The 27,468-nt window shown below is 36.5% G+C and overlaps 1 protein-coding gene across 4 annotated transcripts in view; it reads left to right on the forward strand.

The window, feature by feature from the left end:
- Nucleotides 1-8,425: 8,425 nt before the first annotated feature.
- MTMR2 (myotubularin related protein 2) overlaps nucleotides 8,426-27,468 on the forward strand; it is a 104,318-nt gene continuing 85,275 nt past the window's right edge. For 2 of the 4 annotated variants that reach the window (XM_045183574.2, XM_045183573.2), the window contains exons 1-2: nucleotides 8,426-8,952; nucleotides 18,242-18,312. Coding sequence is in view for 1 of the 4 variants with exons in the window: in XM_024574589.4 (XP_024430357.1) it covers nucleotides 8,873-8,952 (80 nt within the window). In the remaining 3 variants the exon portion in view is untranslated. The remainder of the gene's footprint in view (nucleotides 8,953-18,241; nucleotides 18,313-27,468) is intronic. The other 2 variants (XM_053924278.2, XM_024574589.4) reach the window with 2 other exon arrangements.

The raw sequence follows: 27,468 nt of genomic DNA on the forward strand, positions 1-27,468 counted from the left end.
ATGTAAGTGCAGGGGTGTACGTGAAATTTTAAATAGGATAGTCAAAGCAGACCTCGAGAAAGAGATATTTGAGCAAAAATTTGAAGGAGGCGTGAGAACTTTAATATTAGGATAGAAAAGTTGTTAGCAAAGATATGTCAAAATCATCTTGCTATGACAAGAGAGAAAGAAGCAAAAAGGGACTTCAAGTTATTCTGACTTAATTTTATCTTCACTTCTGAACATTTCAAAGTGATTGCAGCCTTAGGTGACGACAACTAGGTTTTTGATTAGTTTTCAGTTCAAAACACAAACTTCATTTAAGGTCAAGGAGAGGCGATTGTCTCATATAGCCACTTTAGTTATCATGAATTAGAGCAGAAATGCAGCAGATGACCTTGAAAGTATAAGCAACTCACACTGCCTAAGTGCACTAGACATTAGATACCCAACGCTAGACACTGAAAACAGGGACCAAAGCTTGACAGTTCATACAACACTTTCCAGGAGATTCAATAACAATACATCAAGATGTAATCTCTTCCAGGACAAATTCATCCTTCCCTAGATGCCAGAAATCTTTTATCTGCTTCCCAATGCCTGAGGTAATATATCAGGAAGTCGTGAAAATGTCATGAATGTGAAAGTAATTTTAATGAATCAAAAAAGGAAGGCAACGCACACAGATGTGTAGGTTAAGAACTAGGCTCAGATGGAGACAATTTAACTTGTTCAGTGTAAAAATGACAGTTGCTAGATTAAGTCACAATCATAGAAATCATAATATCTGAAAATGAGATTAATAGATTCAAACACAGAATTTAAAAAAATGCATTTTAGCTATTTCAGTCTGTTGATGTTAACAGGTCCCCAACATTATTAGAAAAAAACTAGATGCTGCAGTCTTCACTTACTGCCAAATTTCAGCAATGCTGTCCTTGTTTGGTCTGACCTGTACTGTATGTCTCTTTATTCTTTTAATGAATTAGAGAACTACCACTTGTAGAACATGTATAATGTGTCAGGTACCCTGTTAGATAGTTTTAGGTAGATCTCAGTTCTCACATTCTGATATGTATGTGCGTAATTATGTGCATATTAATGCACATTAAGATGGGGGAGGAGAGGGAATATTAGCTACATTTTTACAGGAGCTCAGAAAAACTGCTGTAAATTCACATGCATAGAAAATATTTTATTTTCTTTAATTCTCACCCAAGGATATAGTTAATTCTAGAGAAAGAGGAAGTGGGGGTGGAGAGAGACAGAGAGACAGAGAGAAAGATTAATGTGAGAGTAAAACATCTATCAGTTACTTCCTGTACGCTTCCTGACTGGGGATTGAACTGGAAACCTAGGTATGTGCCCTCACTGGGAATCAAGCCTGCAACCTTTTGGTGCACAAGACAATGCTCCAAACAACTGAACCACCGGGCCAGGGCTACATTGGAGGTATTAGAGCCAGGCAGGATTCTGCTGGGTTTCTAGCGCTATTAAACCATCTGCTATTTGACAGAGGCATTTTATTATTTATAAAGTCTTATTTTATTTTATTATATCAAGATCCTAAGAACATTCTAATTATCTTGTTTTTCTTTAAAATTATCAGTCTATGGCAATGATTTTCAACTGGTGTGCCAGAAGAAAATTTTAAAACATGCAATGACTGACTATTTAATCAGATGCACTGGCCTCTTTTCCCTTAGATTGTCAAATAAAAAAATGACCACAGCCTGTCCAGTGTGAATGAACCAAAATTACACCTATTTTTTGCCAGATAAACAAAAAATGTATTTTTTAGTGTGCTGCAAATATTTAGGAATTCATTTATGTGTTCCATGAGCTGAAAAAGGTTGGAAATCTCTGGTCTATGGTATTATAACTTAGCAAATTCTGCAAAATGCACTAAAGCTACATGTTTACCTTTCATATATGTATTTCCATAAACTACATTTATATGACAAACTCATTACATTTGCTTCTGTCACATGAGGAAGAAAGAGATTGCATTTTGTTTCTGATTTTGGCTACGTTAGTTATCTCATATAAGTGGAGCCATACAGTATTTGTCTTTTTGTGATGGGCTTCATTCATTTAGCATAATGTCCTCAGGATTCATCCATGTTGTAGCATGTGACAAAATTCCCTTCCTTTTTAAGTTTAAATAATTTTCCATTGAATATGAATACACACACACATACACACATATACATTTTGCTTATCCATTCATTTGTTAATTGACATCTGGGTTATTTCTACCTCTTGGCTATTGTAAATAATGCTGCTATGAACACAGGTGTGCAAATATCTCTTTGAGATCTTGCTTTAAATTCTTTTGCATATATGTACAGAAATGGGGTGTTTTATCACATGGTAGTTACATTTTTAATTCTTTTGCACAACCTGCAATACTATTTTCTGTAGTGGATGCACCATTTTACAATCCTACCAACAGTGCACAGTGTTCCAGTTTCTCCATATCCTTGCCAATACTTGTTCTTTGGGGAGGTTTGATAGTATCCACACTAATGGCATGAAGCATTATGGTTTTAATTTATATTCCTCCAAAAATTAGCGATGTTCAGCATCTTTTCATATGCTTCACATTTGTATATCATCTTTGGAGAAGTGTCTTTTCAAGTCTTCTGCCCATTTCCTAATAAGGCTATTTGATTTTTTTCCCCCTTGTTGTTGTTGATTTGTAAGTGTTCCTTATGTATTCTGGATACATGTCCCTTATCAGACATGTGATTTTTAAGTATTTTCTCCCATTTAGTAAATTGTCTTTCCACTCTATTGATTGTATCCTTTGCAACAGAAACACTTTTAGGTTTGATGTCATCCCATTTGTCTGTGTTTCCTTTTGTAACCTGCCTGCGCTTTTGGAGTCATATCCAGGAAACCAGTGCTATTCCTTGATGCTGGCCTGACACTAATTTTCTGCCTGGCAGAAAGAAGCACCTGGAAGACAATGATCCACTCATGGCAATGTATGAAATACTGCTTTCTCGGGAAAATGCACGGCACAGATTACAGTGATTTAAAGTATACTAGCATAATTTGCCAAGAAGGTCATTAATTGTAAGGTGAGTTTTAGGGGACTACAAACTAAAGAGAAATTTAACCAAGAAATTTATAGAAGTATACCATAGCAAAGGAAATTTTGTTGCCAGTCCTCAATGGACGTTTAGCTCATCATTGTGAAAATTTTATTAATTATTCATGAAGAATCACAGAATAGTGATTAAGAAGATGGGCATTAGAGTTAAGCAGATTGAAACTCTAGTCCCTATTCTGCTTCATGTGATTTGGGGATATTTAAATTTTCAAAGTTTCAGAAAAATTTCCCCCCTTTAAAAAATGAATGGTAATAATAATACCTTAACAGTAAGATTGCTTAGAATTCATGTTGAACTACTTCACAGAAAATAGAAACTTAGCAATTACATAGTTCCATTCACAATGACAACTTTTACACTCTAATTTTCATATATGATATACACTTTCATCATAAATTCCACCAGAAAATGCTGTGATTTTTGCTTTAAATGGTTATATATATATTTAAAGAAATTAAGAGGAAAAATCGTCTTTATTTACCCAGATATTTCCTATTCTTAATCTTCATCTTGAATGTCCATGTTTCCTTTGGTATTTCTTTTTGCTTTAGCACAGGGGTGTCAGACTCATTTTCACCGGGGGCCACATCAGCCTCGCCGTGGCCTTCAAAGGGCTGAATGTAATTTTAGGACTGTATACATGTAACTAATCCTTAACAGTTCAGCGAGAGCTCGGTGCTGCTGTTGGGTAGAAACAAGGTGCCAGGCCGGATAAAACAAGGTGGAGGGCCAGATTCAGCCTGTGGGTCTTGTGTTTGCCACGTGCTCTTCATCGTATCTTGTAGTGTAGTATCCCATCTGCTGGCAACATTTTCTCTTAGTTGACCTTCATCTAAAAATGTTTTTACTTGCCCTGACTGGTGTGGCTCTGTTGGTTGGACCTCATCCCACAAACAGAAAGGTCTTGGGTTTGGTTATCAGTAGGGCACATGCCTGGGTCCCTAGCCAGGGCGTGTGCACCTGTGAGAGACAGCCTGATCAGTGTTTGTCTCCTTCTCTTTCTCCCTCCCTTCCCTCTCTCTGAAAACAAAAATTTTTAAAAATGTTTTTATTTCACCATCATCTTTGAAAGATGTTTTTGTGTGATATATTTTTTGACTATTTCTTTTTTAAAAGCACTTTGAAGATCTTTCTCTAGTGTTTTCTATCATCCATACTATCTGCTGGAGAATCGGTGACCTTTAGAATTGTGATTCCCCTTTGTGTGATGTGTTATTTTTCTTTTACTGCTTTTAAGATTCTCTTTATCTTTGTTTTTCAGCAGTTTAATTATAATGTGCCTAGACATGGCTTTGTATTTATCCTGTTCTGTTTACTGAGCATTTTGAATCTGCAAATTTATGTTGTTGGCCAAATTTGGTGAGTTTTTGGCTATAGTTTCTTTAGCTTTCTCTGCCTAATTGTTTCTACTTCTTCTGGGACTCCAATTATATGTATATTGCTTTTGATATTGTTCTACATGTTCCTCGTGCTCTGTTAATATTTTTTCAATTTTTTTTCATATTGGATCATTTTTATTGATTTATCTTCAAGTTTCTGACATTTTCCTGTTAAACCCATTCTGCCATTAGGCCCAGACAGTGAATCTTTTTATTTTAGGCACTGTATTTTTCCTAAAATTTCTATTTGGTTCTTTACATTTTTGATTCCTCTGCTGAGTTTTAATACCTTTTCATTGATTACAATGTATTTTGCTTTACCTCATTGAACATATTAGCTGCTTTAAAGCCATTGATAATTCCAGTATCTGCATGATCTGAAATTTAGCCACTCTTTTATCATCTTTTCCTTTGAGAATAAGTCCCATTTCCTTGTGTGTGTGTTTTTTTAATCTTCACCCAAGGATACGTTCATCAATCTTAGAAAAATTGGTTATGAGGGACATCCATTGGTTACCTCCCTTACATACCCCAACAGGTGATCAAACCTGCCACCTAGATAGTGTGCCCAGACCCGGATTGGAACCTGCAACCGTTGGCGTATGGGACAATGGCACTCCAGCCAACTAAGCAACCTGGCCAGGGCCATTCTTACTTTTTATGTCAAGTAATTCTGAACTGTGTTATGAACATTGTTTTGGAGTCTCTGGCTTGTTTTATTCCTCTGCAAAGTATGGATCCTTTGTTTAGCAAGAAAATAACTTGGTTGGAACCAAATGAGAACTTCGTCTTGCTTATAGCGCGTAACACTTCAAACCTTGTTTAAATTCTTTTATCCGGAGTAGGAGGATATTCTATTTTTAGCACTTTTATCTGAGCTACTTGCATTCTGCCTTTGTTATTCAAATAAAATGAGGATTTAGCCAGAAATTGTCTGAATTTGTAGAGTTCAGAGCTCCTTTTTCTGGTTCTCCTTTTCTGAAATTGTCTCATTTTCTAGCTTCCCTGAGCTTCCTTCTCTTGGTTCCTCACACCAGAAAGATAGCAGGCGTTCTTTGTGAATTTTTGCCAACCTGTACTGCACCATAATCTCAGTCTGTCTATAGCTCAAAGCCAAAATGGGAAACTCACTTTCTGGTTGTTACTTCCTCCACATTTCTGTTGGAAGCTTACTCCTCCATACTAGAAGTAGAACTCTCCAATCCAAAGTAATCAAAAATAATTTTAATGTTTGAATAGAAATAATTAATTATAAGGTTTATGCATGCTTAATATTCCCAAGGATGTTACTTTTGGCATATTTTAAAAGAAGCAGAAGTATTCCTCTACTTGTCCATAATCCACCATTTTACTATCTCAAAAGATATTTATTTCCTTATCCTAGTTCATATTAGTAAACAGCCTTTGATAAGCTGAGAGGTGACAAACCCATAGATCCCAATCAGTGAGGTTTAAATTGTGACCTGCCAACTGGTGTCAGTGCATGAGCTGTCGCCTGGTTCATGATGAGACAAGGACAGAATTGAGAATACGTGTTTGACACTTTCCTGCAACTTTTATGCAGCAATTCTGTATCTGCTAAATATAAGGAAGAAAGTGGCCTTTTATTTTGCATGCCTTTGGTTTTCCTTAAACTTTTTTCTAACAATGAATTTTTTGTATACTAAAAAAAATTGGCGATGGTTTGGAAATTAAAAACAAAAAACTGGTTCTTCCCACATATAATGAGAAACACCGGTCTATGTTGCAAATAAGAAAATTAACTTTGGGAAGTTCTCAAGATGAGGCTAGACTATAATTTGATTATAGCAATAGTTTCTGAATGACCTGATAGGCTGAAATGTTCTTTAGGTACAGAAAGTCCTAATCAAGTTGACTTCTCTTGGATATATATATATATATATATATATATATATAAATGACACAGTGGCCAATTGTCAGAAAAAGGAGATTAAGGTATTATTTGCTCGTTCAATCTGAGAAGTTACTGTCTCACTGTTCAGGTGAGAAGTAAAACAGTAAGTTCACAGAACAATAAGTAACAAAACCAGTTACCGAGAGCCTACTGTTCAATCAACTCTGTTTATAGAAAAACAAACCATTATGTGGTACTTTAATTTCCACTTTAGGGATAAGAAAACTGAATCTTGGAGAGGCAACCTAATCAAAATCATGGAGTAAATAAGTGACAGAAGCAGGATTCCAATTCAGATTTGACTGGTTCAAAAGTCTCTACACTTAACATTACTGTTCTTTATTAATCACCAGATTGGCCCATATACAAATTATTACATCATCAGGCAGATGGTTTCAAGTGCTAGAAATGAACAGGGTGGTAATATGTGGGTCTCCCATTCAAAGATTCATCAGTCTTCACCAAACTTAGCTTAGAAAACTGGTAAAGTATCAAGTGACAGTGAGTCAGCATTTTGGAAGGCAGGTAGGATGGGGATGTACTAGCAAATTATTTATGAATCATTGTAGATGTTTATGCTTGTTATGTGTTTCTGGGCTACTTACTCTCTCTGCCTATTAGAGGAGTACAGTTAAGGTCTCTAAAAATTACAGAAATAAAAAACATTGGCTATCATCCTGTCCTTGGCAAGCTTTAGAAGGGAACAGAAAGGCTAAGCCTTTTGTGCTTTCTCACATATTAATTCATTTTAATGAGTATTCTCACTTATGATGAACATAACTTGGCTAGGTTGTTCCTTTGGGAAATTTAATTGCAAGTTATTATTTCACTGTCTTTATAAGATTTTTTTAAAAAACTTCAGTTGTCAGTATAAATTTAATCTAGTTTAAATCAACATAATTCTACTTATCCTAGTAAGGGTTTTCTTTTTAAATGATTGTCTAATTTTTTACAGAAATAATTTTTGCACATTTCCTACACCATACATGAGGTGACTGGGATTCAACCTCAATCAGAAAAATTCCTTTATGGTGGTATCCTCTCCATGTCCTTCCTGTGTCCTCTGTACACAGAAAATTACCGGCAGAAGCATTTCCTCTGCACCCAGTTCCTGTTCTCTTATCACAATCCCATCCCTTCCCCTCCCTTCCTGCTCTGCAGGGGAATTTGAGAGGGCAGGGAATGATGACTAAAAGTTTGCCCTCTCTCCACCACCACCACATCCAGTAGCGTGTGTCTGATTTTTTTTTGGTTTTTTGCCTACTTATCAGTTCCCTCTGAATTTCCTCTTCCATATCTGTGTGACAATGGACTAATGCCAAAGCGCTTTTCCCCTTCAGACCCTTGCAGACCATGGAGACTCCAAGTCAGAGCAGAACTGAAATTCTCAGCTTCTTGTCTAGGGCCCTTTCTCAATACAATGCTGGCCCGGGGTTGGAAGATGAGCGTTATCACTCCCCACCCCACCCCCATTAGTCCATCGCTTTCCCATCACCCTTCCCTTACCAACCACTCTGCCACTCTGACTCTATCTTCCCCTCCTGCGGCCACCACTGTTTGAAGTTTATGAGTTAGAAACTGTTTATATACATTAGTCCATTCCATCTTAACAACCCTTACGAAGTGGGTAGTATTGCTAACAGCTAATACTCGAGTGCTTACTATGTGCCAAGCATTGTTTTAGGCATCTTACATACACTAACTCATGTAAACTGCGAAACTATTACTCTTCCTATTTTACGGATAACGAAGTTTATGTTCAATGTCCAGGGTTACACTGCAAGGATCTGGCAGAAGCAGGATTTTGAGGTGACGGCTGACTGGCTCTAAAGCATCCTTTAATCATTACTTAAAAATTATTTAATCATTATTCTCGGACCCGGATCTGGTGAATATTTTGCCATTTCACCTCTCCTATCCTATCCCGTTCTCTTCCTCCCTCCTAACACTGCCCGCCCCCCCCCCCCCCGCCGGTCCTTTCCGTGCCTTGAACATCCACCCTACCTTTCGCCCACGTTCCTTTAGACCCTGTCTTCTCACTTTTCTTGACCTGCACATTTGTCTCAATTCCGCTCGCCCCTGAGATCCTTGCCTTTCTTTTGCCACCCTTGTCCCTAGTATTCCCTTCAGCCTCTGTTATTTCTAGAATTTCCCTCCTTCCACAGACTCTCCGTCCCTGCAGCCTCGGGGGACCCTCTCACCCCAGGAGCCGTCACCTCCCTCGCCCAGAGGCAGCGCGAGGGGACGCCGCCACCGCAGCACATCCCGCCGGCGTCGGAGGGGCGCCGCAGGGTCCTCCCGCTCCCCGGCAGCTCCCGGGCGCGGTGCAGTCTGGGGGAACATGGCCGCTTCCGGTCTCCCTCCCGGGCCGGCGTTGGCCTGACCGCGGCCCCTGGCGGGCGCACTCCTCCCTCTGCTCCTCCCGCCCTGCTGCCGCGGAGGTCGCTTCAGCCTTTCCGTCCCGCTGCCCGCGCCGCGCCATGGAGAAGAGCTCGAGCTGCGAGAGTCTCGACACCCAGCCGGCGGCGGCACGGCCGCCCAGCGTGGACTCCCTGTCCAGGTAACCCGGACGCCCAGGGCCCCGCCCAGCGTCCAAGGGGTGGGGGGATGAGAGGGTCCGGGAACCGCTGGGTGGTGTCCCAACTGGCCGGCTCTGGTTCTCCAGGGCTGCGCCGGAATTCCTTCCCTGGGACTTGAGGGAGCCACTTCCTCCCTCTCTGGGGCTTAGAGGCTGGGGAAAAGGAGCTTGAAACTCACTGCTTCCCTGTCGCCCCCTCTACCTTTTGTATTCCGATTTAGCTTTATCCCCTGTGGAGGTAGCTCCTTTCTCTGATCGCTCATTTCCTCTCAAATCATTTTTTTGGACAGCCCTACCCCCTCCCCTTGGCCCCATTTCCTCCCTGCCTTTTCTTTACTACTGTTTCCCAAACTGCCCTCCAGCTTTTCTTCCATCCATCTTCATAGCTTTGGTTTTTGAATTCTTGCCCACCCCTTTCCTCCCTTTTCTGTCAGTTCACTTCCATATATCTTGGACGATTTTTCCTACTCTCTGAACCCTTCCCCCTACTTTGCTTAAAAAGGTAGATAAAAATGCCCCCTATGCTTCTCTTGTCTAGATCTTCCAGCTGAAAGTCATTACCTAGAAATCTGAGTAATTCTTATCTCTGAGTGAATAGTGAGTGGTAGTTTTCTTCTTAGGTTACCGGCTCTCCGGGTTATTTCTCTTCTACCTAATGAGATTTTTTCCTCCCTGTAATTTTGAGAACTTAATATGCAGCTTTGGAGAGAGTTCTTGTGAATATCAACCAGACAGGTTTTAGGTGCAAGCTTTTTCTTTGGTTTCTTTAAAATAGTGATTTAAAATTTTATTAAGAAATAACTGGAGATCTGTATTTGTTATATAGCCACAATGAAATCGTTCTTTTCCATGGAAAGATAGTGCACATACAGTTTTTTCCCCTGAGTAAATTGAAGTTGCTATGTCTGTCTTAATTCATTTTGGACTCTGATAAATATGAGTGATACTGGCATTTTTTTTTCCTATTGCTACTCTGGACCTCATTGGGAAATTATGAGCTGATTCCTTCATTTTAAATTAGATTCCCTTCCTATGGGCACCAGTCTCCCTTTTTCAGAGTTGTTAACCAGTACTATGTAATTGTTGGTTTAATTGTCTTCTTCTCTACTAGGTTATAAGCTACCAAGCACAAGGGCCATAACTTGCTCAACTGCTTATCCCCAGCAGTTAATAAAGACCTTGCATGTCAGAGTTGCTCAGTAAATGTATTTTTGAATTTGTAGATTGAACTATCCAGGAGAGAATTTTTCTTTGTGTTTGATTATGTACATTGCGCACTTCAAGCATTTTATGAAACCTAAAATGTTCACTAGTCTGAAATTTAGAAAGCTGAAGATTTGCATACTCTGCTGTACAATCGTTCAGAAAACGGATTGGAAAATTATAATTTTATGGGAAAGTTACAAATGACAACCATGGCTCAGAATAGAATGTAAAGAAAACCAGTGAGACAACTAGTAACCTCACCCAAGCCAGAGGATTTAAAACTACAGGAGGCAGCACAGTCTTTTAGAAAAAGGAAAGTACTGGAAGTCAGGAGGCCCAGGTTCTAAAATCCTTGCTTGTTTTAGGTAGCTATTTGGCATGTATCATTTTACTTTTCTGCATGAAGTTTTCTCATCTTTTAAAATAAGGGGATTGATCTAGCAAATCTGTAAGATTTCTTGGAATTCTAAAATTCTATCATTCTTTATCTTGATAATACTAAGATGAACGTATTCTTATCAATCATTAGTCATTCATATCAATTAGTTATCAATTATGAATGTATTGTCAATTACTAAGGTGACTGCATTCTTATCAAATATTTCCTTTACAAATAACCTTTGTTAATAGGTTTTTGAAATTACACTAAATTAATGTTTGTTATTATTACAAATTAATGTACCTAATTGGGCCACTTAAACACATTTATTTCCTAAAGATAAAAGAAAGCTCAGCAACTGTAATTAAGAGTTTATAGATCTATTTTAATATCTTAATAAAAAATTATGTTACAGAAGAATTTAAGAACTTTTTGAATGAATTTTGCCTAGCACGGTAGCATCATCCTCTCTGGACAAAAACATAAATACGGCACTTCACTTCCATGTGACAGCGCCAGCTTTCGTTCCTCCACTTTTGAAGGTAGAAAGATAACATTTATTGAATGTCTACTGTATGGAATTCATCCTTTTATAGGTAAATCTTTTATCTCTTTTAGTTCATGAATCATTATAACTCTTGGTGGCACTTTTACCAACAGTAAAGAATAGCTACATTGTAGACACTTTTTGGAAACTTTATATTTAAACTTAATCTACGCTAACAATCATAGGCGATTGTAGTACAAAGGCAGGGCGGACAACCATGGTTATAATAGCTATGTTAAGTGGCTACCCAGCTTGTTTTTACTTGTTAGCCTATGATTAACCAAAAAATAGATGTTTGAACTATGTTATCTCAGCCTTTTGCAGAAATGTCGCCCTTAAGTTGTAGTTTATTTTTATGCTTTCTGTTTCATACAATTAGGAAATTTTTTATTTCAAATTTTCTGTTAGAAAATTACCTTGTGAATTTGTTTTCATATCCCCTGCAAAATATGGTTAATAATACAGTTTCATGTGTTATAGATTGACTTTTACATACTAGGTTGCCATAAATTTCTGCTGAGTTTAGCTCCAAGGAAAATTATGCAAAAAATTATGTGTGCTTCCAATTTGTTTGAAAATGGAAACTATGTAACTGCATTATCCTCTTCAGTTTAGCAGATTTGTAACTGAAGTTGGTAATATACTTATCTCTAATTTCTTTTATTAGATTCAGTTTAAATACGTGTTATGTTTAAATATGTTAATTTGTAAGGTGTTTCAGGAAGTATATAAATCTGAAAAACAATACACAAACTCATCTGGTTGCCCTTTTTAAAACAATTTTGAATGACACACTCCATTGAAGTTGGATGACTGGCTCTTGTGGGATCTGTAGTTCATAGTAAACATATGTTGAGTCTTGATACATATACACACACGCAGGCATATATATATACATATATACACATACTCATCTCAGACTTGTTATTCCTTCTAGTTTTGCCTTCTAGGTTGTCATAGGCCTGATGCCTTTGGTTACAAAAGAGCAATTTCATTTTTTCTTTTGACTTTAAAAAAAATTTTTTTCATTTACAGTTGACATTCAATATTATATTAGTTTCAGGTACAGCACATAGTGGTTAGATACTTACATAACTTGCAAAGTGATCCCCGATAAGTCTAGGGCCCACCTGGTACCATACGTAGTTATTACAATACTATTGGACTATACTCCCTATGCTATACTTTTCATCCTTTGATTCTTTATATGATATCCAGATAGCAGTTTCCTAATTAGCATTCTTAAAGTAATTTTCTTTGGTGAGCCCTGCCTGGTGTTGCCCTGCTACAGTGAGCTGTGCAGCAGCTCTTGTATGTCATCTTGCCCATTCTTCTACATGTTCAAACCCACAGAGTTGTGGAAAAAATTCACTTCAGCACAATGATAATCCGTTTTCTATAATTTTATGCTTATTGGTCTTGCTCTGATTCTTGACATAAATATGTGCCTTATACAAGATATAGATAAAACAATACTGTAGGCTGTATATTATAGCTATCTAGGAGAGCCTCAGACTTGTATGAGTTATACAGCAAAATTGAAAACTATGTTGGTCCTGTTCTGCCTTAGTCTGGTTTTCTATTTTCAGTTTGTCCACTGCTATAAATGTACTGCTTGAGTGTGTTTCTTTACTTTTCACTGTGCATAATCAAATGCCAGTACAGTGGACCCTTGAACAACACGGGTTTGAACTGCGCCAGTGCACTTTGGGGATCCACATGGGGATTTTCTTTCAATAAATACCTGTAGTGTTTCGATCATAGTTGGGAGTTCATGGATGCGGAGGGCCGGTGTGTGCATTGATCTACACCAAGTTGTATAGGGAACTTAATGTATCCGTAAATTTTGGTATCTATGGGGGTTCCTAGAACCAATCCCATGCAGATACTAATGGACAGCTAAGTTTTGGGGGAGTCAAAAGTTATACTTTGGGATTTTCAACAGCCTGAGGGTCAGTACCCCAACTCCCATATTCTTCAAGGTCAGCCATATCTGTCTAGTGCCAGGTATGTGCCCAGGGAACATTTGAATAAAGAAGTGGTGACTAAATGTTCACCACTGGTCTTATTTGTTGTTTCCACTCAAAGGATTAAAAAGGGTTCTCTTCTGTTGAACTTTGCCTATAATCTCACAACTTCAGGTTCAAGCTGAAGTTATTCTTGCATGAAGCTTCTTGACACCCTGAGCTGATTTTATTTACTGCATTATGTTTCCTATGTTTGGTCCTACGTATCTTCATGATACTATGTTGTCTTAGCCTACCTGCTTTTCCATCAGCTATTCTTGATCACTTTGTTCTCTTCCTGACTCTTCTCGTAAGTGGTTTTGTTTAACGTGTATTTTTCTTTAATCCTTTATGTAGTCTCATGCTGTAATTATTCTGGCTCCACTGGTTTGTTTCAGATTATTTTGGTTTATCAGTTGATTTTTAGTTTATAAATTCGTTATCACTTTGAATATCCCATACTTACATTTAACTTAGATTAAAACAAATCAAAGGGGAGATACCCATAATATACTGAAAATGTAGTGTACAACTGTTTACATTTTTAAATGGCATGTCTTCCTTGAAATTGTCACCATTTGAAAACAGGAAACCCTGGATTTCTGTTTCCATGAACTTTGATGGTGCTTATAAACTAAAGAGGTAGAAGAGTTTTTAAGACTTCTAAAACACATTTTGTAGCAAAGTCTCATCTTTACTTTCATCTTCAAGGACATTGATAGATATGTCGGTAGGAAATGTGCTTGGGGGTTGTTTTTCCAGTAGTGATGATGGATTTGTGTCCAATCATACATTCTTACATTTCCTTTGTAACTCTTGGCATGTCTTCTGAGGCAGCTGGCCGGGATTCATTGTAGAAACTATAGCTATAGAGCAAAGTGAAGCTAACAGGTTGAACTGCCAACTTTGGCCTTATTATTAGCACTTTGCATCTGACATTGCAAATATCGATAGCCTAAAAATTACTTATTTTGGATTTCATCATGCTGGGACTCCAAAAAACCTTAAAAATCCTGTAAGATAAGATCCAAAATTACTGTGAACTAATTAGTAATTATTGTGTAGATTTTCTGAAAGCATATTTTAAAAGATTAATTCTAATACTAATCAAAAGTATATGATAATGGCAAAGCTAAGATTGGGATGCATATATGTTTTCTTCTTTCCTCCTTGTGCTATCACGAGTAGTCCTCTAGTAATGTAGATCCATAGTGCCTAGACCAGTAGCATCAGTAACTCTTGGAAATTTGTTAAAAATGTAGGTTCCCTGGTCCCACCTAATATCTAAGTGAATGAAAAACTCTGGGGATTGAGCCCACAGTTGGTGCTTTAGCAAATCCTCTAGGTGATACTGATGCATGGAGATGTTTGAGAACCACTGCCTTCATACTTTTACTAGTTGTTGCCAGTAACTGCATCAGTATTAGTTGAAATAGTCCTAAGTGATGATCTGTGTTACAGCTACCTACTATACATAAGCCTATTACTTGAGATCATTTTTGTAAAATATTAACTGAAGTAGTAGAAAGTAAGTCATCTCATGGATTTATTGTATCTAACTGTTAGGACATTTCCCCAGGTCTTTTCTTGCTCCACCATGAGTAACACAATCAAGAATACACATCTTAGGCTTTCTCTTAAAAATAGATCCTTGATGAGCTACATTAATGGTAGCATACATTTAAAAAATGTGTTATAAAGAGGTGATTCAGGACATCACCTGAACCAATAAAACCTGAATTATGCCCAAGGGAAGATAATAACCCAGATACAGATGTCCAGAAAGCAGTAATTTGTTTTGGAAAGCTGCTAGGTTAATGCTATTGTATTCAGAATCTTCCCGACCAAAGATGGCATGTGATTCAGCAGTGACCAGTGGATTTTAGTATAGAATATTTTCTCCTTGTAAGGTAATTAGTTTTGAATAGGTAAAGCACTTTGTACCTACTGTATGCTTTACATGGATTAAAAACTATAGAGGGGTTATAGTCAAGATTGGGAGTGATTTTGTAAGCCTGGCTTCCACAGGAAGTCAGGTTAAAAATGGAACTATAAAAAAAGAAATGATTGGTATAAGGTTATTAAAATTAAAGGGACTAGAGGAGATGTCCTTTTAATGAAAATAATAACCTCAATTCCCTTTCCTGTAACTTTATTACACAAAACTAATTGTGTTCATCCCTTTTAATGTGTTTCTATATATGTATCAACATTGTCATCGCTATAGACCACTAATGAGCAAGCTTTATAATTCTTCCCCTGCTCAAGTACATAGTACCCATGGCAGTAATTGCTGATGAAATTTCATTCTTTCAAAACTCTTACTGGATGTGATTAACTCTTAGGATCATTAAGTAGTTTTTAGTTTAGATGAAATAAGGGCCAATCTATGTTTTCAATATAATAAAAATTAACTTTTAAAATATGTTTTAATCTGTAGGCTTAAAAAAATCTAAATACTGATACTTAGAAAACTCATTCCTTTTTTTTTTTTTTTTTTTTTAGTTAGGGTTTAAGTTTAGCAGAGTATAACAGAAAATCCAAACTAACTGTGGCTTAAAATAGAGACAATCCACACACGCACACCCTCCCCCCACCACACACACACACACATAAAAGCCCAAAGATAGTCCCCCTGGCTGATGTGGCTCAGTTGGTTGGATCATCTTCCTGTAACTGAAGTGTTGTGGGTTCGATTACCAGTTGGGGCACATACCTACTGTGCAGGTTCAGTCCCCAGTCTGGGCACTTACAATCCCGGGTCTGGGTGTATATGGGAGGCAACCAGTCGATGTTTCTCTCTGGCATCGATATTTCTCTCTCTCCCTACCTTTCTCTCTAAAGAGCAATGAAAAAATATTCTTGGATGAGGATTAAAAAAGAAGCCCAAAGATAGTCAATGTAGTTCTGATATAGTGAATCTGGAGTATCAAGGACACAGATTCTTTCTAACTTGACTATTATTTCAGGAACCAAAATTGCTGTTGGAGCTCTATCTTCATCCTAGTCAAAAGGAAGGGGAAAGGGAAAAAGAAAGGCATGTTCTCTCTCTTGAAAGGATACTTTTTTGAAGTTACACATAGTCTTTTTAAACTTATATATAGTTGGCCAGAACATGGTCCCATGGCCCTACCTAGCCACAAGGGAGGATGAGATACATAGTATCTCCTGGGAGGCCTTGTGCTGCGCTAAGAGTTGGACGTTCTGTCTCCAAGGAGTAGGAGAGACTGGGTATTGGAGACAATCAGCAGGTTCTTCCATGGTATCCCAAGGGAATCATTTTAAAGCAGGGAAGGCATTTTCCAGTTAAAGTCTGCAACACTTATGTCAGAGACATTCTTGGATTTGCAAATACAATGACCAAAATAGAAAATACACTGAAAGAGAGAGGCGATATATTGTAGCAGACCAAAAAAGAGAACTGCAGTTTGGAATGAATACTCTTGAGTTTTTTAACTTTCTACCTTTTTTTGTGTATTTTCATGGGCCAGATTTTTATGATCCTAATCTAGTACCAAAAAGTAAAAGGGACATATTTAATAATTGCTAGATCACTAAGTGAAAGGCAAGCAGAAAGCACATGAAGAATGAATAACTGTGCTGTTTCATTTATTTCACTTGAGCTCGAGGAATTGCATGGTAAAGTAGTGGTGGTGGTGAGGATGATATTCTCCACTGCTCACGCCCCAGCAGTTTGATGTGTTGTGTTCATTTCCAAGCCATGTATCCATTTGCTTTATTTTGCCCCGGAATATTGCCTCAGGTTCTACGTAGGTATTTTCTCTCATTTCAGTTCTAAAGATTTGCTTTCCATAAGGGAAATGAAGCTGGTCAATTTGGACCATGTTATTTTATGACTGCTTTTGTCAATATTTCATGTTTGTTTTTATATCTTTGATCTAAAAATTTGATTGAAAATTCAGAGAAATAAATGTTTTATGCATTTTTCTGTCACCTAATATAAATATTGATATTTGAAGCATGTAATGTCATACAGGAGGAGTTTAACATTTGAGAGTGAGTAGAAGAGGGTAGAGAAATCTCCTTTGAATTGATACAGCATTTTTCATTGGCTCAGAGGGTTTAATAGACATGAGTCAAAAGTACATACTCTCCTTCGTTAACAGAGTTGCCAGTTACTGATGACTGCAAGTGAGCAGTTGTCCAAGTAGGACTTTGCTTTGTGGTTGTACATTAGCAAAAGGGATAATAACTTTGGCTGATGATGGGCTAATGATTACAAGCCCTAATTTTCTTGAGCTGAGCCAAGATGCTCAGTATAGTTCAAAAATAATATTTTTTTTATCATAAACATGTCCTCTGTTACTGGTATTGGATAATAGTCCTCAGTTATAACCAAAGGCAGTACCTAAAAATATAAACACCTGAGATAAGTGTTGCTTTTCAAGGAGTAGATAATTGTTGTAGTAATAAATTAATATTATTAACGTTAATAATATAAGTGATAGCACTTAACATTTATTGAGAGCTTGCTGTGTGCTGGGCATAGTGCTAAATCCCTTAATATATATTTTCTCATATAATCATTATAATTATATAAAATAAACAGTATTGTTGTCTCCATTTTACAGATGAGAAAACTGGAGATTAGGGTGAGCAGTTTGATGTTTGACTCCAAATCTGTTTAACTCCAGGCTCTGTGTGCTATAGAGAACCTGAAGACCTGGTGCGCAGGTCCAGGCCAATGCTTGGTAGTTAGAGGGCCATCCAGGGCAGGTTAATCGGGTCAGAGTGACAGAGAAGCCAGTTTCCTTAAAGCCAGTTTCCTTGACCGCTGCACTGCTGAGGAGGAGAAGGATAAGGTGCACAGTGTGTTAGTGAGTTCAAGAGTGTCCATATTTGGATAGAATTTTCTCTAGTTTTGAATGTTTTATTCGCACAGAAAATAGGTTGATTTTGTTTTCTCTGCTTGGTGATTAAGAAGATAGTATCATTACCATTCAAAAGAAGAGTTTTATATTAACCATCAGGTAAATTGTGAAGCAGGTAAACACATGCCAAAGTTTCCTTCTACTCCCTCCTCCACAGGATTTTCAGAGTAATTTAGAATATTTTATTGTAGGGTTCCTTAAATATCTGAATTCCCCTAAGTTCCTTTGTGTTTGTTTACAGTTAATGTGTTAAGAGCCATTGACATTTGAAGATCATCAGAAGTGAAGATAAAACATCTCAAAAATTATAATGTAAGTGAATGGGAAAATGAGAATTAAAAATGGACAAAAGTTAATATTGCCAACAATATTTCTGGAATCCATATATTATCCCAAATGAAATTTTTGCATATTAATAACCAGTAACTACAAATTTTAGTCCCAATTCCAAGTCCCAGTTCTTAAAGTCTTGTATTCTCTTCCACCCGGGCAAAACTGTGACTAAATTTTAGTCATCAGTAATTTTCCATAGAATTCTTTGGCTTCCATGTACTGTTTTTTTCCTTTTCCTTCTTTGCTCTTTGACAGGGGCTCATGCTATTTAAAATTGTGTGTGTGTAAAAAAATGTATGTGTGTAGAGACTGAAGTCTTTGCTTTTCAGCTGCTGATGTATGTTTTACCCAACTTTTATTTTACTACCGTTTTGTATGTTTCTTAGCCAAAAATATGACCAGTTAGCAAGCTGGCCTCCTCCCTTCCTTCCCTTTCTTTATTCACTCCCTTCCTCCCTCCCTCCCTCCCTGCTTCCTCTCTGTAAATATTTGTTTAGCATCTACTGTGTTCTGCACAGTCTGCTAGATCCAGAATTCCTAAGACTTGGACACTGAAACAAATTATGTCATCTTTTTTTATACAGTTAGGGGCATAAGAGATTATTTACTGTGACTAGGACTTGTCCTCTAGTGCAGCTGAAGATCACCTGCATATTTCACTCACCTGTGGTGCTTGGTGAACATGTAGCTGCCTAGATTCCAGCCCAGACATTCTGAATCACTGGAAGTGGGCCCCAAAATCCTCACTTACAGGGGAAACCACCAATCCAGATACTTCGGGATTCTAGTCCAACTCTGTAAATTTGTAGATAAGAGAACAGACCTGGGGAAATTTAATAACTAACCCAAAGGTCCAGTAGATAGAAGTCCAGGAAAGGCTGGTATTGTCTCCTCCGAAGTGACAGAGCTATTGAGTGCTCTCCTGACTTCCAGTGCTAGGTTTCACTGGCTCACATAGTGAATTTTGTTGGGCCTGACAGCTTCACTGTATATACATAAAATTGTAACTAATCCATCAGTGTTCCTAAAGAAAAACCTAAAAGCACATTGGTTATGTGCGTGAAAAACATGGCTATCTCTTCATCTGTAGTCAGTTATGTGACTGATTTTGATTTTGAAATCATTGAGTGGAAAAACCCTAGTAGTCCAGGGAGAGGAAAAACACTTTTTCTTTTTTTCCCCATTGCACTATTCCTACTTGACCTTTACGTTTCATGCTTTTGAAAAGGAGGGCTCTGGTTTCATTTTTGAATGATGGTAGTAGCTAGCACAGTGCTTTGCCAAGCATAGGTGCTTGGCAAATTGTAGTATGAACAGTATGTAGTATGAAAACATATGAACATAAGTAGTATGAAAAAACTTTGTTTTTCTCTTTGGATTCTATTAGACACTATTAAGAATGGTTTTATTTGCTTGGTTCAGAATCTGATGCTTTATGTACCAAGCCAGAGACATTAAATAATTGAAGTTATTTTATATTTTTAGTACTACATTGTTGTGGTTTGTGTTCACAGTATCTCTGAGGGACTAAAATATTTAAATATTTTATGAACTATAAGAGTGTGAATTAATTTTGGTGTTGTGTATATTTTATATTGTATTGTGTATTATATATTGATAGTTATTGAATTGTAACCTTGTATTACTAAACACAGTTATCCAATTTTATTTAAAATACTCTGTAATTCTGAAATTCACTACTGAAATTATAAGTTTAATTATAAAATGCAATTACCCAATTTTTTGGATATTTTGGGTCTGTGTTAATTGTAAGATTTTAAAAAGTGACATTTTAAAATCATTCTTTTCTGACAAATTTATTATATTTTGTAATTACAAATTCTTTCTATTAAATGTTTTTTGTGCTTTTTCTGTAATCACAGATTCAAAATCATAAATATAATAACTCTAAAAAGACCTTGTCTATTATGCATTCTAATTCCTTCATTTTTGATATTGGGACAACTGTAGTTAAGGGACTTGCCTAAGAGTGGAAGCTTTATGAATGTTAAAATACACTTGAGAAAAAACCAGAATGACATTGATTGTATTTCTATGGTGATATGTGTGAAATGCTTTGAAAACTGTAGTGTCACACAAATATATTATATTTACCAGTATCATAGTAATACATCCACTGAGTTTCCTTGTGATTTAATTGAAAATGTTTACTATTGTTTAATTTAAAACCAGGAAGAAAAATACATATGCTTGTCACTTGGCTTGTTCTCTTATTTTTGGTGGCTCAGATTTTACTGAGTCTCCATTAAGCACATGGTACTAGAATAGATACTTTGCAGGTTGCTTAAAATTCTTTCACTGTGCTAATCCAATCCACATTGTTACTTAATATACTGGAATTGCACAAAATGCTAGATGATACTTCTATTTTGGAAGAATTTTGTCAGAAATATTCTAAGAAAAAATGATTGATGAATGAATAAATGAATGTTCAGTATTATCAATATAATCAAAGTAGCTAATAGTAATGTTAACACATTTTGGTGTAGTTTTTATTTTTATTTATTTTATTTATTTATTTTTAATTTTTATTGTTATTCAATTACAGTTGTATGCCTTTTCTCCCCATCCCTCCACCCCACCATTGGTGTAGTTTTTATAGTCACAAAGCTGTGTAACCTACATCATCTCAGTTATTTCTCATAACAGCCTTGTGAGGTAGGTCCTCATTTGACAGATGAATAAATGAAGCACAGAGAAGTGACATGATTGTCCAATGTCCCCCGCTTGAAAAAGCGGAACTGGAACTTGGACTCTAAATGCCATGCTGCCTCCACTGCCCGGCATAAATCATAATGTGGAAGTTGTATGGGGCATATGTTTTGCTATTTTAAATTGTAGATTTTGGAAAACTCATGATAGGTTCATCTTGTCCAGCCAACCTGATTATTTATTGCATATTTCTCTTTAGAAGTTAGACTCATTTCGCTACTCAAAAAAGAAAAGATGTGCAGGTATCTTTTGGATAAAAAGTCATTCTTAGCATGGTTACCAGTGTGTGCTACCCAAGATGGTTCGGGTGTTTCAATATTTAAAAGAGTAGTGACTATGGTCTGTAGAAGTGTACTGAACTGTGTAAGTTCAGTTCCGATTCCACTTCTTAACTTTGACCCTGGATTAGTCACTGGATTTCTCTCAGCCGGATTCCCTTATTTGGAAAAAGGGTGAACCGATACCTGCTATCCTATCTTTGTAGGGTTGTCATCAGACCTACACATAATGGTTGATGATGATAACAATAGTTTAAAAAGTTAACAGCTTTGAAGTGCATACCATGTGGTAGGCACTGTTTTAAGTATTTTACATACATTAATTCATTTAAATTGTTTTAACAATCCTGTGAGTTATAAGAATTGTCAGAATCCTACTTTATAGATGAGGAACCTGAAGCGCAGAGAGGTTAACTTCCTCAAGGTCTCTCACAAGGGATTGAACCCAGAATTTATTACCAGGGAGTCTAGCTCCAGAGTTGGTATTATGTATAGAAGATAATGTATATGAGAACACTTTGGACATTTGTAAAAAGACATACTAAGTATTAATACTTTAAAATAATATTTAAAAAGATATTTCTTTATCCTTATACAGATAGTGAAAAAAGACAAAAATAATAATAAGCAAGAAAATAGTGTCTTTTTACTATTTATGATTTGTACCAACTGATTTGGTAAATAGGGAACAATATTAAAAATTACGGAGGGATAAATCACTGAAGGATGTCAGTAGTGTAGATTTTTAACTGAACCTATCCAGGCTAGCAAGAGAAATAGACATTGAATGCTCTCCTTTTCCTACTGAATGTTTTAACTTAGTTTCTACAAACAAAACAAAGTATCTGTTAACTTTACTTTTATGATTTCAAGTTGGTACAAATCTCATTACACTGAAAGGGGAGTGACTGATTAATAATAATGAGTATGGAAAAACAAAAATATCTGATAGTTTGAAGAATGGCTTTGTGACTTTCTAATTTTAATAATGAATTTAGATTTTTATGATGGGATGAGAAAATTACACGCAAGGTCATTTATCAAGACATTTAAGCCTAAAAGACAGTAGTCTGTCTCCATTGTTGTTCTTTGGGATTTTTTTCATTTTAGGATAAAAGAATACAAAAGTTGGGACAATCCTTCTCTCAAGATACCGTGTCTTGAGACACATTCCCCAGGTGTTTTCTGTGTCTGGGTAAAAGTGTTTGTTGAGCAAGTGTTCACTGAGTAGGTCAACTCCCCTCTTGTAGTGTTTCTGACCTTACATTTCCATTTGGGGTGGAAGTGTTTGTTTCTGCAAGGAAATGCAGCTTCAGAGTAATGTGCTTTCAGCTGTAATGATCTGACCAATTTTCAGTTTAGTATGACATTTTCTCAGTTAAAGGGATACGTAAATAACTTTTCCCCTCTAGGCTACTTATGAATCCAAACAAGTTTTTATTTTAGCTCTTGTCTGAGTTTGAGTCAGAGATTTTTGAAGGAGTTCTGATAAACTCTTTTAAGGGACTGCTGAGGGTGTTGGGATTGGTAGGAGCTGGAACCCAAGGTCCCTCTTACTCTCCAGTTCTGACCTGATCCCCTACGTACACACTAATTTTGGCTGTATTACTTAGGCTTTTGCCTGTTTTATTTATTTGTACTTCCAGATAAGATCTTTTTGAAGAAGCAATGCTCTGCAGAAAAAAATACCATTTTTTATACAACCTGGTTTTTCAGACTTGCTATTATTGCATTACCAGATAATACACCCTGACTTTCAGTTTAGGAAATATTATTGATGGGCATTAAAATAAAATAATGCAAATTAAACTGCACCCAAGATCACGTGTACCTCAGAACCTTGGGGTTTTCCAGACTGAGTGCCAACATGCGCCAGCTGTCCCAGAGCTCAAGTCCCCTTTGTTTCCCTGAAGAATACAAAATGTACTTTCCCATGTCTGTCAATCAGATGCCATGATGATAAGATCATTTATGCCATCTCTTTTATACTACATATTGGTTAAGTTAAAAAATTCAGGGTTCTGGGATAGCATTATAAAAATATGTATAAGCTGTACATTAATTTGTTTGAGGGAGGTATTTTTTATTTTTGGTATTCTGCAAATAGTCTGACAATAAGTCTTTTGTGTCCCAAATGCTTTGTACACACTACAGGCCTTTATTATTTTTTTAAATAAAATTTTCAGCAGAATGACTTAATAGTGCATGAAGAGGGCTTATGACACTGTAGTCCATTGTGTAAGTATTGAGAGCAAAATTTGCATTCCTAGAAAAGCTTGTTCATAGTCAGAATATAGAACACATTCTTTAATGTTCTTCAGCAAACATGCTATGTATGTGATCAGAACATTACCTACGGAGAATATATTTTAAAAAGAACCTTTTCTTCCATGGAATGCTGATGAAAAGTTAAATCGGCAGTAGGAGTGAAGCAGTTTAAATAAGGCAAGTGGTTTCGATCTTATTGTAATGACTATGATCAGTAATGACCGTGAATTAAGGACATGCAACCTCTCCCAAGTCCCTGGAGGCATTTGTTTCCTGTGACATGAAATACGTGAGACTTGTTTCCAGATTGCTTTGAATTAAGAGCGCCTAATGCTGATGTTTATCTGTATCTCTAATTTTCAAAAATACTTTTTTACTTTTACTAGAACTGTTTTTATTAGACTTTGAAATATATTGGGAGGAGTGGAATGTAAATATATTTGACATCTGTTAGTGTTTGGATTTTTTTTTTCTGTTTATTGCTGTGAAGTCCCTATGAGTGGTGGTGGGATTGACAATAAAGTAGTGATGATTCCGTTAACCGTCCAGGAAATGAGCAGGGCCAGAGAGGGTCCACGCTTTCATAATGCTGTCATTGAAAAGTGCTGGTGATGGAACCGGTTTTGTCATGGAAGCTTTGGGCCAGTTCTCTGCGTGGATATATCAAGAGCGACATAGGATGTGTATATGTATGTGCATGAAGGGGGGGGTTGTATATGTAACATATTTTTTAAAACTTTTACTCCTGATTTTTGTACTTTGTATTGTGATTCATCCATTAACTAAAACTCTTTTTTACGTTAAGAAATTTGTACATTCAGTTATCTTGGTGAAATAAAGACATTTTGCAATACAGCTTTAAGTGAAAAATACTTTTAGGGCCAAGTGCTTTCCTTAGAAATGTAATTAGTGGATTCCTCCTTAGAGGGAGACCTTTATTTCTGATTTCATTTTGTTTTCCCTTCTGAAGAGGGTACTCTTGTATTTCCACAGTGCTATTTGTTGAACACTTTGTATCAATGTTTTTGATCCTTTCCCGGTCTTCCAAGGTATCTTACACAGTCTTTCTTATTTTATAAGAAAGAACTTAGATTAAGTAACTTGCCTGAATTATTATTTGCTAAATGGTGAAACCAAGTCTCTGTGACCCTAAAGCTCATATTTTCAGCCATGAAGCAGCTCTGTGGTTGTGTTCTGTTCTGGGTTTCTGTTGCATCCTTTATATCCCATTGTTCCCACACTGCACTATTAAGAGATACTTAACATACCCAGCACCTTCAGACTGTAAGTCCCTTGAAGAAAGTGAGTCAGTTTTTAATTCTATTCCCAGTATGTAATACATTGATGATATTAGTAAATGTCTGTAAAAGAGTATGAAAAACGAGATTTAGGAAGTTCTTGCTCCCCAAATGGAAGGGAAGAGTGGGAAGAACAGGAAGGAGGGTGCCTAGGAGGCCTTTAGTTGGAGGTAGAGGTTCTTAGTCTCCATGCTTCCAAGACATCTAAGAGGTTCTTTGAGGTGTGGGAGTATTTGGAGGTGATCAATGCTGCCTAGAGACAGATTTCTCTCCCTTTACAGCTTTAACAGGGATGCCTTTTTAAGTTCAGTAATATTGAGGCAAGACATATTGCTTAATAATTACACAAATTCATTTATTAAGACATAATTTTCTTTTTTTTTTAAATATTCATTTGAGAGAGTGAGAGAGAGAGAGAAACAGATACATTTATGAGAGAAACATTGATTGGTTGCCTCCCATACGTGCCCCGACTAGCAATCAAACCTGCAATCTAGGCACGTGCCCTGACCAGGTATTGAGTCTGCAGCCTATTGGTGTGCGGGATGACACTCCGACCAGCTAAACCACACTGGCCAGAGCAGGAGTAAGTATAACTAAAAAAAATAGTGATAAAATAAATCTCCCAACTCAAAGAAAAATACTTAATGATACTATTTTGAAAAGCAGTAATTTCTATCTCCTTACCAATAATTTGTTTGTATAACTGTTCATCTAAATTTTACACTTTGAAATAGAACGTTTGAGACCAAAAGGGTGGAACATCGTACTTAATAGTGAGCCAAGGAAGAGGACATGCTGCTGTAATAACAGCGGGCCAGGAAATGTGCGGGAATGACGAGTAGATGATGGGGTTTCTGTTTTGATCTTGTGGTAGAAAGAAAACTGCCACTCTGGCCAAGACAGTAGTAGCAGGACTGTTTAAAAACAGCATGACTAGTGGTGGCCCATATTACACCTTTCATACTGCCAACCTAAGTTCTGTTCTTTCATATGTAAGTGTGCATATGTTTGTTCCTTTGGTTATTGTGTGGAACCAGAAGGTACCATTTAAATAATATTGACTCGATTCGGTTAAATTAGGAATAAAGAGAATAATATAGTTTGGGGTAGAATGAAAAATTGGTTAAAGAAAGGGGAATTCTAGTGAGACTGCCATCCCCTTTGCAGGGGCCATGGCTCTGCAAATTTGGATAAATGCATTTCTGATTATAAATTGTTTGCATGCTCATATACTTTAACTGTTCTTCTGAAGAGTTGATAATAAAAATGTAGTACATTAGAATGTAATTTCAGTTTTACCGTAAGAGGAGCCTACTTATATGAATAAGTATAAATACAAAGAATAATTGATATTATTAACAAGGGTATTCCATAGTGCTAATTATATTTTGATCAGTTTTATTGCTTTTGAGAAAATATCTCTATAACAAGTTCATTAATTTCTAAAATGTGTGTTTATAATTTTTTTGACATAGCACACTTGACCAAAATGAATAAAGATATTAATGCTCTGAGGGCAGGAATTACGTTTTGCCTAGTCTTGAAGAATTATGATAGTTTTTGTTTCAAAGTACACTTAACTCTCCATTATTCTTATTAATTACTTAAGGTTATCCAGGGCCTGGGAATTTCCTGTGTATTTATGGCTTAGATATTTGAACCTTGTTAGTGGGGTTTTTTTGTTGTTGTTGTTTTTTTTAAATCTCCATTTAAGAATTTAAAGGAACAGAAGGGAATCATGTTATAATTTTATTTCTTAATAACAACTCTGGTTAAAGGTTTGGATAGAAAGTTACCCAACACTAAGTAAAAACGAGAACAAAATTTCATGTTGCAGATGTGCGAGGGCCTTTATGTGGGGAAGGTTTCTGTGGATAGCTAAGAAATGATCCTGAGACATAAGTCTTTGAATCACATTTTCAAATGGGACAATAGTTTATTTGTTTAAATGTGTGGGAGGGGAAAAGTAGGAGGCATTTTGACTCAAGAGATGCAAAAGATATTAAAAATTATAAAAGCAGTATAGCAAATATTTACAATATTTAGAACTATAAGTCTTCAATTCATTTGTGATACTAGAATTTTATTTATGTGCTCTGAACCATACAGTCTTAGCTTTGAACTTTGAGACCATCTGGTATAACAGTTTCATTCCTCAAGTCTTCCTTATGACTTGAATATCGTCACAGAATTGATCTCATTGAATGCCATCATTCACAAAGCCCTCACTTCCTCAACACTTCCTGCTCCATTTCGGTGACCATTCAGGATAAAGGGCCTTGGATTTAGAAGATGACTCTTTTTTGTAGCCTGTCAATTAAAAAAAAAATATATGGATAATGATTGCTTAGTTTGGAATTGTAGCTGTGTTTTTCAACCAAGCATATATTGGGAAAAATTTTAAAAAAATTTTGGTGACAGGGAACAGAGGTTTAGGGGGAGGTAGCATTTAGTGATTAAAGCAGAAATTATGGGAAGACTATAGTTTTATTTGAATACAAATTTAAAAATCTTTATTGTTTGAAATCTGTGAAACTTAAGAACCATTTGAAGAA

The sequence above is a fragment of the Desmodus rotundus genome, chromosome 5 (genome assembly GCF_022682495.2).
Source record: "Desmodus rotundus isolate HL8 chromosome 5, HLdesRot8A.1, whole genome shotgun sequence".
NCBI lineage: Eukaryota > Metazoa > Chordata > Mammalia > Chiroptera > Phyllostomidae > Desmodus > Desmodus rotundus.